General features: G+C 66.5%; 2 protein-coding genes across 3 annotated transcripts; one reads left to right on the forward strand and one right to left on the reverse strand.

The window, feature by feature from the left end:
* The first annotated feature begins 223 nt into the window (after window positions 1–223).
* On the forward strand, window positions 224–1231 carry OST4 (oligosaccharyltransferase complex subunit 4, non-catalytic). Its single transcript, XM_038133505.1, has 2 exons — window positions 224–381; window positions 969–1231. The coding sequence occupies exon 2, from the start codon at window positions 970–972 to the stop codon at window positions 1081–1083; it is 114 nt and encodes a 37-aa protein (XP_037989433.1). The 5' UTR covers window positions 224–381; window position 969; the 3' UTR covers window positions 1084–1231.
* On the reverse strand, window positions 1110–14109 carry AGBL5 (ATP/GTP binding protein like 5). Of its 2 annotated transcripts, XM_038133504.1 has the most exons (14): window positions 13838–14109; window positions 13038–13209; window positions 11888–12054; window positions 11130–11307; window positions 10779–10957; window positions 9372–9918; window positions 8364–8533; window positions 6646–6781; window positions 5387–5577; window positions 4043–4251; window positions 2216–2299; window positions 1829–1929; window positions 1591–1637; window positions 1110–1488 (listed from the first exon to the last, which is right to left on the reverse strand). In XM_038133504.1, the coding sequence occupies exons 1-14, from the start codon at window positions 14032–14034 to the stop codon at window positions 1263–1265; spliced, it is 2604 nt and encodes an 867-aa protein (XP_037989432.1). In that variant the 5' UTR covers window positions 14035–14109; the 3' UTR covers window positions 1110–1262. The 2 variants fall into 2 exon arrangements, 1 of the variants encoding a protein (XP_037989432.1); XR_005256498.1 differs by lacking the exons at window positions 1110–1488; window positions 1591–1637; window positions 1829–1929; window positions 2216–2299 and having other exon boundaries at window positions 4114–4251; window positions 5318–5577.
* Between the last annotated feature and the right edge of the window lie 969 nt (window positions 14110–15078).

A 15078-nucleotide genomic window follows, 5' to 3' on the forward strand; every position in this document is an offset into this window, starting at 1 on the left:
CGGCACAGCCCGGCAGCCCCAGTCCGCCGCGGCACGTCTCCGCGCAGCCCGTCCCGCTGAGGCCCCGCGGCCTCGCCCGCTGTCAGCAGCTGCGGCGAGCTGTCATTAGAGTCATTAGCGCTAATTAGCCGCGGCCGCCCGGCCCCGCCCCGCCCTCGCGCCGCGCCTTGTATGGACACGGAGCGGCCGCCAGGGGGCGGAGCGGCGCCGTGACGTCACACCGGGGGGCTGGGCGCCGTGACGTCACGGCAGCCGCGAGCGCGCCGCTGGGCCGGGGCCCGGTTGCCGTGACGTCACCGCCGGGGCAGGGCGCCTCCCGCCGTGCCTCGCGACCGGAAGTGGCGCGCGCTGGGAGACGTGTCGGTGCGGCGGGACCGGAGAGTGAGCGCGGGGCACCGGGGGAACCGGGAGCCGGGACACCGGGGGGAACGGGCGGGAGAGGGAACCGGGGGGAGAGCGGGGCACCGGGGGGACCGGGCGGGAACGGGAACCAGGACACCGGGGGGACCGGGCGGGAACGGGAGCCGGGACACCGGGGGGACCGGGCGGGACAGGGAACCGGGGGGAGAGCGGGGCACCGGGGGGACCGGGCAGGAACGGGAACCGGGGAGAGAGCGGGGCACCAGGGGGCCCGGGCAGGAACGGGAACCGGGACATTGGAAGGCCGGGCAGGAGCGGGGACCGGGCAGGAACGGGAAGTGGGGGGAGGGCGGGGCACCAGGGCCCCCGGGCCGGAACGGGAACCGGGGCACCGGGGGGCTCGGACAGGGGCGGGAACCGGGACACCGTGGGGCTCGGACAGGGGCGGGAACCGGGGCACCGGTCGGTCCGGGCAGGGGCGGGAGCCGGGGCACCGTGGGGCTCGGACAGGGGCGGGAACCGGGGCACCGGGGGGCCCGGGAGCCGGCCCGTGCCGCTCGGGCGGGTCCCCCCGCGGCTGCCAGCGTGCCCGTTGCCCCGGCGTGCAGGATGATCACGGACGTGCAGCTCGCCATCTTCGCCAACATGCTGGGCGTCTCGCTGTTCCTGCTCGTGGTGCTGTACCACTACGTGGCCGTCAACAACCCCAAGAAGCAGGAGTGAGGAGCCCGCGCAGCCCCGAGCAGCCCGCCCCGCCATGCCCCGCGCCGCCCGCCCGCCCTCCCTCCCGCCAGGCCTCGCTGCAGCCCCGGAGGCGCCAGGCCGAGCTCCTTCCAAACCGGCTTTAACGGAAACACGATGATACACGACACACCCGCGTGGCGTCATCAGCCCCCGCGGGCTCAGCGCAGCAGCAGGGGCGCCGTGGGCAGCAGCCGCGCCAGGGGCGATCGGTGCTGCGGCGCCGCTACCGGGGCCCTGCCCGGGCGCCGCAGGCACGGGGCGGAGCAGGGCCGCGGTGGCGCTGCCCGGTACGGCGGGGCCGCGGCTCGGGGAACGGGCCGCTGCCCCAGCACGGGAAGGGTCTCTCGGTGCTCAGGGGGGGCGCGGGGGCCTCCGGGCGCAGCCCTGCGTGACAGAGCGGGTGTGAGTGGGGCACGGTGCCCCCTGCCCGGGGCGTCGGCTCTCCTGCCCCGCGGCGGGGGCTCCGAGGGGAGCAGCAGCACCTACCCGGGCCTTCCTGGGGCTCTGCGGGCGTTCAGCTTCATGGGGAGCACCTGCGGAGAGCAGGGAAGAGGATCAGCGCCAGGTCTTTGTCCCTGGGCTTCCCCCGTGTCTTGGGGAAAGGTGTGTGGGACAGAAATGTCTGGCAGAGCCCCACGGGGGCTCCCAGTCTGTGGGGCAGCCCCCCAACGGGGGCACAGGCCCTGCTGCCTGCCCGTCCCCTCCCTGCCGGTGCCCCTGGTACCTGCAGAGGTGCCACGTCCTGGAGCTCCTGCACGCCTCGCTGGGCCTCCCGTGCTCCGTGGCCGGCGCTCGGCGCTGCCCGGCTGCCCCTGGGGACGGGCCCTGTGTGACAGAGGAGACAGAGCTCAGCCCTGCCGGCACTCGGTGCCGGGCTGGAGCCATCGTGGGGCACGGTGGCACAGCCTGGTGACATCCCTGCAGTGTCCCTCCCTGCCGGCTCTGCCCCTGGGCACGGCCCAGCAGCGCGGGGTGGCTCTGGCAGTGGCGGATGCCGGGATGGGATGGGCACAGAGCTCAGTCCCAGCTCGTGCTGCCCGTGCACAGGGCTCTGCCCGGCTCCTGGCGCGGTGTCCCGCGGCACTGGTGTGACCGTGCTGGCCAGGCTTACCGGGAGTGAGGAGCTGGGGGCACAGCTGTGACCTCTGAGCCGGGCTGTGTCCTGGGGCAGGGGACGTCTGCTCAGCCTGGGCAGCTGGGGGGAAAAAGGAAGCTGTTTGGGGGCCTGGCTGCAGTGGACAGCGCTGAAGGAACACACCTGAGTTGCCTCAGTTTCTGCTCACCTGGTTCAAGTCTTTATCCCAACCCCGTTTTTCCCCATCCCACAGAAGTGGTGAGGTGGGGGGCCCGCTGGGGGGAAGCCAGGCCCCGCAGCAGATGGGACCCTGCAGGCAGGAGCCCCTGCTGGACTACAGCAGCACAAGCAGTGCCAGCCTCGGCCAGCAGAGCCAGCAGCAGCCGGGGGTGTCACTGGGGCCTGGCAGCCCCCCTCAGCCCGGCACGGACACAGGTCTGGGCTCCCCGGGGTGCAGCCAGGGGGACACGGGGAACCAGGGGAGGGTGGGACAGGAGCAGGGCAGCAGGGGCTCCAGCCTGTCACAGCTCCGAGCACACTCGGCTTGTTCCCTGCTGCCTGGGGAGGGCCAGGCTGGGGTGGCACAGCCAGGGGCTGTGTGAGGGCACCAGCACGGGCCCTGGGAGGAAGAGCCAGGGCTCAGAGCATCCCTGTGCCCACACAGTGCTGCTGACAGTGCTGGGCCCCTCGCAGGTGGCACTGTGCGAGAGGGTGGTGGGAGGGCTGGAGGGGCCAGGCAGGAAGCAGGGCAAGCTGATGCCAGGGCAGGGGAGGAAGAGCCGGGTCCTGGTGCCGCTGGCAGGCAGCACGAGGGTGCAGTGTCCCCTGGGGGCTCACTCTGCTGGGCCCTGTGCTGGAGGAGGCCGTGCCAGCGGGGAGCACGGGAGACCCCAGCCAGGGGACACCAGGGACCAGGCTCTGCCCCTCGGGCTCACAGCCAGGGGACACCAGGGACCAGGCTCTCGGGCTCACACAGTCTGTTCCTGCTCACGCCCCAAGCTGTCCCCAGTCCCTCGGGCAGGGATGGGGCCAGGGCTCACTCCAGGCCAAAGGAACAGACGGAACAACGTGCCCATGAGAACATCAGCCTTTTATTTCCTCCCCACCATGTTCTCATGGCAGACAAGACACAGTCATGACAGAGGGCTGGGCAGCAAACCCCGAGGACAACACAACAGACACCAGAGGAACACAGCTCAACACAAGCACAGCTTTAGCCCCACAGTGGATGGGAGCACAGGGCTGCAGGGCTCCCCCTGCCACGGCCCTGAGCCCCTGCCCCACGGTGGCAATGCTAGCACAGGGGGCATAGCCAGTGTCCTGCCTGACTCTGGCACCCCGCTGCAGCACATCAGCCCCCGCCAGAGGGGACTCTGCGTGTTGGAAACCCCCTGGTGCCCCCTGCCAGCTCACAGCCACAGGTCACAACCCACTGTTGCCCAGCCAGTGCCTAAAGAGGAGAAAGGCACTTTGGTGTGTCCCTGCTGGCCTCAGGAATGCTTGGGAACAGGGCAAGTTGAGCAAAGGTTTTCTGTGCTGGCTTCTCCAGAAGCCCCTTGGTCTCGGCACTGGAGGGGGGGCACCTCCCTGCAGCCCCAGTGCCCAGGGTCCCCCACATCCCAGTGGAGCAGCAGCAGCTCCTGCCCAGCCAGGGCTGAAGGGCTCCGGAGCTCAGCTGGGCTGTGGAACTGCAGGCCTTGCTGTGCAGTGGCAGCCCCGAGCCCGCTCAGGCCCCTCCTGTGGGGCCAGGCCCCCACGCCCGCCGTCGCCGTGTCCCTCAGGGGCTCCCTCAGGGCCGTGCTCCCGCCCAGCAGCTGGACAGGCGCCGCAGCAGGCGGGCCAGGGCTCCCCAGCCTGGCTTACCTCTGCCCGGGGCCGGGGCGCTGCCGCCGCTCCCGGGGCTCTGGGAGGCCGCGGCCGGGGCCGGGGGCCTGGGGGGGCTGCCCAAGGTGAAGCTGGGGGAGGCTCGGATCCGGGGGGAGTCCTGCTGGCTGCCCCCGCTCACACTGGGGCCGTTGCTGAAGCTCCTGGCCCGGGCCAGTGCGTTGTCAGAGGCCGAGGTGGGCAGCCCGCTGCAGGGGTGAGAGATGGGGGTCAGCCCAGCACGGTGAGGGGGCTCCCCTCCGCACCCTCCACCCAGCACCACAGCCCAGCAGCGAGTGCTGGGGCTGCAGCCCCACCCTGCAGAGCCCCGGACTCCTCCTCAGGAGCTGGTGAACAGCTGGGGACAAGGATGTCACCAGCACTGTCCCTGAGAGCTGCAGCCCCAGGGCCCTGTGCTGGACACGGCTGTCCCAGCAGCGTTGTCTCAGGGTTCCCACTTCCTCACCCCCAGCCCCAAATCAGGGAATTGCTGAGTTTGGAAAAGGCCTTAGACACCATGGTGTTCCACCCCTCCCCAGCACTGCCCAGGCCAGCACTGACCCATGGCCCCCAGTGCCACATCCACAGGGCTTTAAATTGCTCCAGAAAAGGAGACTCCACAGGCTGCACGTCCCTTTCCAGGTGGGAATTATTCCCAATGCCCACCCTGAAGTTCCCCTGGCCCAGCCTGAGGCCACTTCCCCTTGTCCTGTCCCTGTTCCCTGGGAGCAGAGCCCGATGCCACCTGGCTCCACCCTGCTGTCAGGGAGTTGTGGAGAGGAAGAAGGTCCCCTTGAGCCTCCTTTTCTCCAGGCTGAGCCCCTTCCCAGCTCCCCCAGCCTCTCCCATCCCAGCCCAGTGCTGGACGTGCTGCAGGAGACACTTCCCAGATTACTGGGGCAGGTAAATCAAATCCTAACCAGTTCACCCTGTGCCTTTCTCTGCTGGGGCAGGCAAATCCAATCCCAACCAGTTCACCCTGTGCCCTTCTCTGCTGGGGCAGGCAAATCCAATCCCAACCAGTTCACCCTGTGCCCTTCTCTGCTGGGGCAGGCAAATCCAATCCCAACCAGTTCACCCTGTGCCCTTCTCTGCTGGGGCAGGTAAATCCCAACCAGTTCACCCTGTGCCCTTCTCTGCTGGGGCAGGTAAATCCCAACCAGTTCACCCTGTGCCCTTCTCTGCTGACGGCTCGGAGCAGAGGGACTGACAACCGCAGTTCCCAGAGCTGGCAAGAGCTAGGGCCAGGGCAGGCGACCCTGGCAGGTGACTCACTTGGGGACATTTATCATGTCTAAGTGCCGTTATCCTGCAGCTGCCACGCTCGCCCCAGCCAGCCCTTACGTGGAGCTCCTGGGGGGGGTCCTGGCACCTCCTCTCCTCCGCGGGGCCCCGGCGGTGCCGCGCAGCCCCCGCACGTGCTTCAGCATCCAGGCGCGCAGGTTGCCCAGGCAGGTGTGCTCCGAGAGCACGATCCGCGGCCAGGGGTTGCACTCGGCCATGTCCAGGGCTGCCACCGCCACCGCCCGGCCCACCTGCCCGGGACAGGGCACAGGTGAGGGGCACGGGGGGAACGGCACAGTGCGGGGCACAGGTGAGGGGGAACAGGACAGTGTGGGGCACAGGTGAGGGGCACGGGGACAGTGTGGGGCACAGGTGAGGGGCACGGGGACAGGGGAACGGCACAGTGCGGGGCACAGGTGAGGGGCACGGGGACAGGGGAACGGCACAGTGTGGGGCACAGGTGAGGGGGAACAGGACAGTGTGGGGCACAGGTGAGGGGCACGGGGACAGGGGAACGGCACAGTGTGGGGCATGAGAGGACAAAGGGACAGGGGGAACAGGACAGTGCGGGGCACAGGTGAGGGGCACGGGGACAGGGGAACGGCACAGTGCGGGGCACAGGTGAGGGGGAACAGGACAGTGTGGGGCACAGGTGAGGGGCACAGGGACAGGGGGAACAGGACAGTGTGGGGCACAGGTGAGGGGCACAGGGACAGGGGGAACAGGACAGTGTGGGGCACAGGTGAGGGGCACAGGGACAGGGGGAACAGGACAGTGTGGGGCACAGGTGAGGGCACAGGGAAAGGAGGAACAGGACAGTGTGGGGCACAGGTGAGGGACATGGGGAGAGGAGGAACAGCACAGCGTGGGGCATGAGAGAGCACAGGGAGAGGGGAACAGGAGAGGGGCATGGGGACAGGGGGAACAGGACAGTGTGGGGCACAGGTGAGGGGCACAGGGAGAGGGGGAACAGGATAGCGTGGGGCACAACCAGAGAGCACAGTGAGATGGGGAGCACAGGAAGAGGGAAAGCATGGGGGAAGAAAGGGGGACACAGGGAAGGAAGGACACAGTGGGGGGCACAGGGAGAAGAGCAGTAGCGAGGGGCTCACAGGGAGAGCAAGCCACCAGGAGAAGGGGGGCACGAGGGGAGATGAGGGCACCAGGAAGAGAGAATGCCAGGGAGTGGGGGCACCGGGGAGAGGGGCAGCTCCCCAGAGCTTGGGACAGCAAGGCGAGGGGAGGAAAGAAGCCCCACGCCACATCCCAGCCCACCCTCCGGATGTCACTCCCCCTGCAGGCTGCCCCGGGCCCCGTACCTGCTCGAAGAGCTCCACGGTGTACCGGGAGGGGAAGGCGGGCGGCGGCGGCGGGCTGGCACGGCCGTTGTCGTGGCAGGCCCCTGGGATGCTGTTCACCGAGCGCCCCGTGTTGTAGTTGCACTCCAGGGTGTAGCTGTGGGGCATGAGGGAGCTCCTGTTACCCCAGAGACCCGCAGCAGGGCTGGGGTTATCCCACATTATTGCCCCGGCAGAGCCACTTCAGCAGGTTCAGGGCACTGGAAAGGGGGTCCCACTGCAGCAGGAAGGGGGTCCTGCTCCAGGGACACAGAAGTGCAGGGAAAGTGGTGGGGTTTTGAGGAGAGGATGTCCCAGAGATCGGCAGAACAGGAACTCGGGATGGATGTCTGAGGGTGGCACCCAAAGTGCCAGGGTCTCTGTGAGGAGACCTCTTGGTCACCTCTGGAAGGTGACGGGGAATGGGGGGGTCCCTGATGGGTAGAGAAAGGGAATTATGACCTGTCAACACCAAGAATCCAGGGAGTGGGCAGCTGCAGCCTTCCCCAGATCCTAAGGGGCCTTGGAGCACTTCCTCCTGGAGGAGAAGGAGGAGTTGGGCAGGAGAAGTGTGGGCTGGGGGCTGCCAGCTGGGATGGCTCCCGTCTGTCCCAGTGCCCAGACAGCTGCAGGGCCAGCACAGCAGAAAGCATGAGCAGCTCTGTCCCAGGCTGCCTGGGGGCCCACAGTGCACGGAGAGCACTCCCAGCACTTTTTGGGGTGCTGCTGTTGGATCACCAGCCTGGGCTGCTCCAGGTCAGTCACGGAGCAAAGCTCCCCAGTGACCCAAAGCCCACGTGTGTGTGTGTGTGTGTGTGTGTGCGCTCCTGTGGGGCTGGACTGGTGCTGGGGACACTGCAAGAGCTGAGGAAACTGAGAGAACCTCTGCTCTGCGGGTCTGGCTGCCTCACCCTGTGGGATGTTCCCAGGAATATCCCATCCCACGCGGGAGAGGGATGGATCACAGGCATCCCCAACCCACGGGATCGCTGATGGGCTGAGGCTGGAATCTCACACACAGCCATGGGGATGCTGTGCCCACCAAGGCTCAACACAGCCAGGAACACCCAGGAAAGGGGAGAACTCCCCTCAGAAAGCTGTGCAAGGGCAGGGAGAAGCAGCCAGAGCAGCTGCAGAGGGGTGGGGAGGAACAGGAAGGAAAGCAGCCTGGCTGAGCCTGCTGCATCTCAGGAACACAGCAGCACCTGGCACAACCAGGCCAGCCCTGGGGCCACTCAGGTGTGTAGTGATGGTATTTTATGAAAATCCTTTTGCTAGGATTTTCTTCTCTTGAGAAGTTGAGGGGCTTCAAGGACAAATGTAAATAATTGACTATTTGCTGCTGTGGAATGCAAGAGGTGGAGCCTTGATTGGTCGATGTTAAGTGTTTCTATTTAATAACCAATCACCGATGCAGCTGAGTTAGACTCTTTGGGAGTTACAAACTTTGTTATTCATTTTATATTACTTTTTTTTAGCTCTTTGATGTATTTTTTTAGTAAAGTTTTAGTGTAGCATTTTAAATATAATATATATTCTAATATAATAAACTATTCTTCTGAAACATGGAGTCGAGATTTCTCGTCTCTCATCCTAGCTGCCCTAAAAACCACTCAGGAGCCTGTCCCCCGGCACTGGCTCCCCCTCTGCCCACATCCCCCACGCAGCAGAAGCACTCTGGGCCCCAGGAGCTGCCCTACCTGTGGATGATGCCCAGGGCCTTGTAGACGGCCACGCGGCCGCTGCCCTCCTTGGACTGCCCGTCGCGCTTGTCCCGCGCGTACATGTTCTTCTCCGAGAAGTTGCAGCCCGTGAAGTCAAAGTGAGGGGAGTTCAGGGAGATGAGCTTGGGGAACAGCATGTTCTCCACCTGCAGAGGGCAAGGGAGCAACAGCGGTGACCTTGGCTGCTCATCCTGCTCCAGGGGGAGCGGGGCTGAGCGCAGGGCTGCACCAGGGCTGGCTCTGCCCGGTTCCAGGGTCTCACAAGCTCCAGCTGTGCCCGGGGTATACAGGAATGTGCCCCTGCTGAGGGAGTGACAAAAACATCCTTTGTCCCCTTAAAAAGGAAAAAAGCCCAGAAGTTTCTCTCCTTGATTAGGTGAAAAGGCATCTCACAGGACCTGGGGGACTCCACCTCAAAGTAAAGGATGGCTAATTGGACAGGAGCAAAAAAGTCCTGCCTGAGCAATTCACTAGAAAAAGGAGAGAACAAAGAAACTAATTGCCTTTGTGAGGTGTTTACCAGGGGCAGGAGGGCCTCTTGCACCTGGCTCGGTTTTTCTCTGCAAAGAGTTTTGTAATTTTGCCTTTTATTAAAACCTTTTTGTTTCCAACACTCCCACAGGAGCCATCCTGCTGATTTCATGCCTTCTGAGGCAGCTGAGCTACCTGGGTGTGAAATAGATCTCCAAGAGCTGAGACCTGGCTCCAGGAGACCCCTATGTCAAGGGTATGCTGCCCACCCCTCGATGGCTCTCCTGACAGCCAGCTGGGAGGACACCCTGCTGCCCCACTGCAGCTCCCGGGGGGAATCTGAGACCTCCTGCTGCCCTGCCACCAGACTGGGGGAGCAGGAAGAAGAAAAGAGGAGGAAGGAAGGAAAGGAGGAGGAAAAGGAAGGAACTGTGAAGGGATTCCACGCCCCTCTCCCGGCAGCAGGAGGGTCCCGGCAGCCGCAGCAGCCCGGGATTTGGGCGGTGCCCTCACCTGGTCGTTCTCGTCGCTGAAGCTGTTGCCGTACATGAAGCAGCCGCGCTTGGAGGCGTGCCCGTGCAGGTCCACGTAGTAAGCCAGGCCACTGTCCCGGGGCGCGATGGGCTCTGCGGGCTCGGCAGCGCCGGGCTCGGCGGCTGGGGCAGGCGCCCACGGCCCCTCCTCACGGTGCCCGCTGCTGTGGCTCGACGGCAGGATCCAGGCGGCCGGCTCGGTGCTGTCGGACAGCTGGGCATCCCGGGCCAGCGTCCCGGGGCCGGTGCCGGCACGCCAGGCGCCGGGGGAGTTGCGGAGGTTGTTGGTTTTGTCCAGCTCTGATAACGCGGCCTCCGCGGCAGGGGTGGGACAGTTGGGAGATTTTAAGCTCAGCGAGCCGGTGCTGAGAGGGGAGACAAACGTCCTCCAGTCCGGAGAGCCGGGCAGCACGCGGCTGTGGATGTGGTGGTAGAGCAGCACGGCCTTGGCCCCGTAGACGGCGGGGTGCAGCTCGGCGTCGGGGTGCAGGTACTGCCGGTTCAGGTTCACCCCGCGCGAGTCGGTCCTGCAGGGAGAGCCGGGATCCTGAGCGCCTTGCAGGGCACCCCGGCACAGCTGAGCTCGCCTTGCAGCGCCCAGGGCTTGGGGCTCTGTCCAAAAATGCCAAACAATGGCCAGACCAATGGAGCTGCCAGAGCAGAGACACTGCACAGGGCACAGTCCTGCACGGTCCTGCCCAGAGACACAGCGGAGCTGGGAAGGGAATGGAGCCCCAGGAGGGGCTGAGGGAGCTGGGAAAGGGCTCAGCCTGGAGAAAAGGAGGCTCTGGGGGGACCTTGTCACTCCCTGCAAGTCCCTGACAGGAGAATGGAGCCATGTGGGGGTTCTGCTTGCAGAGAGCAAGGGACAGCAGAGGGAAGAGCCTTGAGTTGAACCAGGGGAAGCTGAGGTTGGATATTGGGAACGCTTTCTTTAGCACAGGGCTGTCCTGCCCCAGCACAGCTGCCCAGGCAGGGTGGATTCCCCGTGCCTGGAGGGTTTAAAGCCCTGTGGCTGTGGCACTTGGGGACAGGGGACAGAGGTGGCCTGGGCAGTGCTGGGGGTGGTTGGGCTCCATGGTCTCACAGGGCTTTTCCAACCCAAGTGAACCCAGGATTCCATGATTTTATAAATGTTACAAAACCCACAGAATCAGCTTCCTGATCCCTTCTTCAGCAAACTCCCAGCCTTTTCCATACCTACACCCATCAGGGAAGGACACTCACCTTTTGCTCACATCTACCAACCACTACTCAAATAAACCACTCCTGCTTCCTTCCCTTGGGGGAACGGCTGGACTCGGTGGTCTGGGAGGACTTTTCCAGCCCGAATGACTCCAGAATGAAACCCGGAGCAGGCTGCCAGGCAGGGGGGCCCTGCACCCACCTGTAGTGGCCCCGCAGCACCCCGTCGGGGTTCAGCATGGGGATCAGCTTGAACACGAACATGCGCCGCAGCATCTGGGCGCGGGGATCCTCCTCCCGCAGGATGAAGTCCAGGAAGCCGTTGAAGACAAAGCTCGAGGGGGTTTCTCCTGGGTGCACTCTGCTGCTGAGGAAAAACACCTGGGGACAAACAGACGGGCTGAGGGGGGCGTCCTGCCTGCCCCAGGATACCCTGACAGCCAAGGGTCTCACAGACTTTGCTCCACAGACTCTGTGCAGAACTCCAGCCCTTGGGGCCACGACGCCATTCTGGGCACAGCCCAGCCCAGCCCAGCCCAGCGTGGTCCCTCACCCTCTTCCCAGTGAAGCAGCGAGGCCGGGGTGTGCTGGTGTCTGGGAAAAGCTTGTCCAGCCGGGGCTCCCGCTTCTCCTGCATGCCGTGGCACGAGGTGATGGTCAGCAGGTCCACACGCAGCTTGTCCAGCGAGTGGCACAGCAGCTCCCGGTGGTAATAGACCGAGTCCAGGGGGCTGGGGGTGAGAAGGGAGCTCAGCCAGCCCCAGGGGGCTCCCGGCTGGGTTGGGAATGCTGCCCACACTCACAGCCCCACAAGGAGCACCCCCACATCTGGGCTGCTGGCTGCCAGACACCCTCAGAGGCTGCTGGGAGCACGAGCAGCCCTTCCTTCAGGGCAAGGAGGGGGGCCCAGGGCTGGGGTTTGCCCTGGCCAGCCCCCCAGCTGTGGGGGATCAGCTCGGGCACAGACAGGCTGGCACAGGAGCTCAGGTCATCCCAGGGGAGACAATGCCTCCCTGCAGGAGCAACAGGGCACTGAGGGATTCATCCCACCAGGCAGGGAGGTAACCCATTCTGGCAGGAGGCACTGGGCTGCACAACAATAGGGATCCTCTGGAATCCCGTGGGTGGCTCAGGGCGAGCTCAGGGCACTGCTTGTGCAGAGCTGGGGCACACAGAAGCACGGGCCAGGCAGCCGTGGGGAGAGCACAGCGACCCTCCTGCTGCAGACAGAGCTTCCCCAGGGGAAAAACCCAAGCAGGCATGGGCCAGGAAGGTGGGACAAAAGCCAGGAAGGAGAAATGGGGGGCGCACCTGCTGGGGGACATGTGCCTGCAGTCCTGGAAGCGGCCGTCCAGCTGTGCCAGCATGTCCTGGCACTCGGTGTAGGAGAAGGGGTAGCAGAAGGCAAAGTAGGTGGTGGCCCCGCGGTGCTCCAGGAAGCGGTGCACGAAGGACAGCACAAACTGCGTCTCCACCACCTGCCAGGACACCAGGAGAGGGCTGGGCACGGCCCGGGGGCAGGGCCAGCCCAGCAGAGCCCCTGCTGCTCCCCTGGGACACAGAGCCAGCCCAGCACAGCCCCTGCTGCTCCCCTGGGACACAGAGCCAGCCCAGCACGGCCCCTGCTGCTCCCCTGGGACACAGAGCCAGCCCAGCACAGCCCTGCTGCTCTCCTGGGACACAGAGCCAGCCCAGCACAGCCCCGATGCTCTCCTGGGACACAGAGCCAGCCCAGCACAGCCCCTGAACTCCCCTGGGACACAGAGCCAGCCCAGCACGGCCCCTGCTGCCCTCCTGGGACACAGAGCCAGCCCAGCACGGCCCCTGAACTCCCCTGGGACACAGAGCCAGCCCAGCACAGCCCCTGCTGCCCTCCTGGTACACAGAGCCAGCCCAGCACGGCCCCTGAACTCCCCTGGGACACAGAGCCAGCCCAGCACGGCCCAGCACAGCCCTGCTGCCCTCCTGGGACACAGAGCCAGCCCAGCACAGCCCTGCTGCCCTCCTGGGACACAGAGCCAGCCCAGCACGGCCCTGCTGCTCCCCTGGGACACAGAGCCAGCCCAGCATGGGCCCAGCTGCTCCCCTGGGACACAGAGCCAGCCCAGCACAGCCCTGCTGCCCTCCTGGGACACAGAGCCAGCCCAGCACGGCCCCTGCTGCTCTCCCCTGGCCTCAGCAAGCACTGGGGGTGCCCGTGGCCCCTAGCCCTTGGCCATCCCCACGGCACAGCAGCTGTTGCTGCTCCTGTGCCTGCCTTAGAGATGCCAGGAACAGAGCAGCTACTCCAGCGAGCCGGCAGAGCCCGGGGCTCCCCCCAGCGCAGGCAGCAAGGCGTGGCAGCGCCCGGAGGGCGGGGTCCCGGTGTGGCAGCGCCCGGAGGGCGGGGTCCCGGTGTGGCAGTGCCCGGAGCGCGGGGTCCCGGCGTGCCCGGCCCCTCCGGGAGCGCTGCCGCTCTCACCTGGAAGCTGGGGCGCTGCCGGATGCGCTCCCAGCGCGGCCGCACGGGCAGCGTGCGCACGAAGGGGGTCATGCCCTGCGCGTACAGCCGGCTCTGCTTGTTCATGTTCAGGATGTGCAGCTTGATCAGCTTCCCCGGGGCTCCCCCCCGCACGCTGAAGTAGAACCACGACCTGCGGGAGGGTGCAGCGCCGCCGCCTCAGCTCCTGCCGGGGGCTCCCCGAGCTCTCCGGGGCCTCTCTAGCCGCCTGGCCCCACCGGGAGCTGCCAGAGCCCCGGTGGGAGTGGAACCGGACCCCCCGAGCCCCCTGCCAGGGCACCCCCAGCCCCCTTCCTCAGACCCCCGGCCCCACCGCTCCTCTTCCCGAGGCACCCAGAGCCTGTCAGGCGGGCACAGACACCCCGAGCCCCCTCCCAGGGCACCCTCAGCCCCTTTCCTCAGAGCCCCCGGCCCCACAGTTCCTTTTCCCGAGGCACCCGGAGCCTGTCAGACCCCCCGAGCCCCCTGCCAGAGCACCCCCAGCCCCTTCCTCAGAGCCCCCGAGCCCCCTGCCAGGGCACCCCCCAGCCCCTTCCTCAGACCCCCGGCCCCACAGTTCCTTTTCCCGAGGCACCCGGAGCCCGTCAGACCCCCCGGCGCGGGCACAGACCCGCCGGCTCCCCCCGCCCCGCCGCCGCCCCTTCCACCGACAGCCCCGGCCACTCCCGGGCCCCCGCCAGCACCCTTCCCGGGGCGATCCGCGCGGAGCCCGGCCCCCGCCGCTACCGGCGGCCCCTCCCCGGCCCCCCGCGCGGCGGTACCTGTTGCCGTTCTCATACTCCGTGTGGGCGCAGTCGGGCCGCGTCCACACGTTGAACTCGTAGTCGGCGGCGGGGAGAGCGCTGGCGCGGGCGGCGGGGCCGCCCCCCGGCTCGGCGGGCCGCACCTGCTCCACGTGCGCCAGGTTGCCCGAGTCGAAGCGCGAGCTGAAGAGGAGCCCCCCGCAGCGGATCTCCATGGCCCGGCAGGCCCGGCACCGGCATCGCCCCGGGACGGCCGCCGCACGGCCGGGCCGGCAGCCCGGCAACAGCAACGCGCGCGCCCATTGGCCGCCGCCTCCCAGCAACGCGCGCGCCCATTGGCTGGCGCCTCGGCAACGGCCGCAGCGGCGCTGGACCGCTGGGCCTCTTGGCCACGCCCCTCTCTGGTAGAGACAGGTCACGCCCCCTCAGGGAGAGGACCACGCCCCTCATGTATGGACACGCCCCTTCGTGGTCAGAACCACGCCCCTTCAAGGCATGGCCACGCCCCTCGCGTCCCCAGGGGTGAGACCGGACAGAGCGGACAGAGCGGACAGAGTGACCGGACACTGCGGGTGACCGGACAGAGTGGACAGGGTGACCGGACACCGGGGGTGACCAGACTGAGTGACCGGACACTGGGGGTGACCGGACAGAGTGGACAGGGTGACCGGACACTGGGGGTGACCGGACAGAGTGGACAGAGTGGACACTGGGGGTGAGTGGACAGAGCGGACAGAGTGACCGGACACTGGGGGTGACCGGACAGAGTGGACAGAGTGACCGGACACTGGGGGTGAGTGGACACTGGGGGTGACCGGACAGAGTGGACAGAGTGACTGGACACTGGGGGTGACCGGACAGAGTGGACAGTGTGAGTGGACACTGGGGGTGAGTGGACAGAGTGGACAGAGTGACCGGACACTGGGATGTGAGCAGTAGCTGTGAGTGGACAGTGGCTGTGAGTGGACACAGGCTGTGAGTGGACAGTGGCTGTGCATGGACACAGGGTGTGAGTGGCTGTGAGTGGACACAGGGTGTGAGTGGACACAGGGTGTGAGTGGCTGTGAGTGGACACAGGGTGTGAGTGGCTGTGAGTGGACACAGGGTGTGAGTGGACAGTGGCTGTGAGTGGACAGTGGCTGTGCATGGACACAGGGTGTGAGTGGCTGTGAGTGGACACAGGGTGTGAGTGGACTCGCACAGGTGTGCACGGAGGCAGGGACACCTGAGGGTGCCCACACGGGGCTGAGCACAGAGCG

This window comes from Motacilla alba, chromosome 3 (assembly GCF_015832195.1).
Source record: "Motacilla alba alba isolate MOTALB_02 chromosome 3, Motacilla_alba_V1.0_pri, whole genome shotgun sequence".
Taxonomy (NCBI): Eukaryota; Metazoa; Chordata; class Aves; order Passeriformes; family Motacillidae; genus Motacilla; species Motacilla alba.

Excerpts from the sequence above, each read along its gene's own strand:
- AGBL5 (XM_038133504.1), bottom strand. The coding sequence starts at position 14,034 with ATGGAGATCCGCTGCGGGGGGCTCCTCTTCAGCTCGCGCTTCGACTCG. Across the intron at positions 10,958-11,129 it reads GCTGCTTCACTGGGAAGAGG|GTGTTTTTCCTCAGCAGCAG; the intron begins GTGAGGGACCAC and ends GTTTGTCCCCAG. Across the intron at positions 1,930-2,215 it reads CCCCCAGCTCCTCACTCCCG|GGCCCGTCCCCAGGGGCAGC; the intron begins GTAAGCCTGGCC and ends TCTGTCACACAG.
- OST4 (XM_038133505.1), top strand. The coding sequence starts at position 970 with ATGATCACGGACGTGCAGCTCGCCATCTTCGCCAACATGCTGGGCGTC.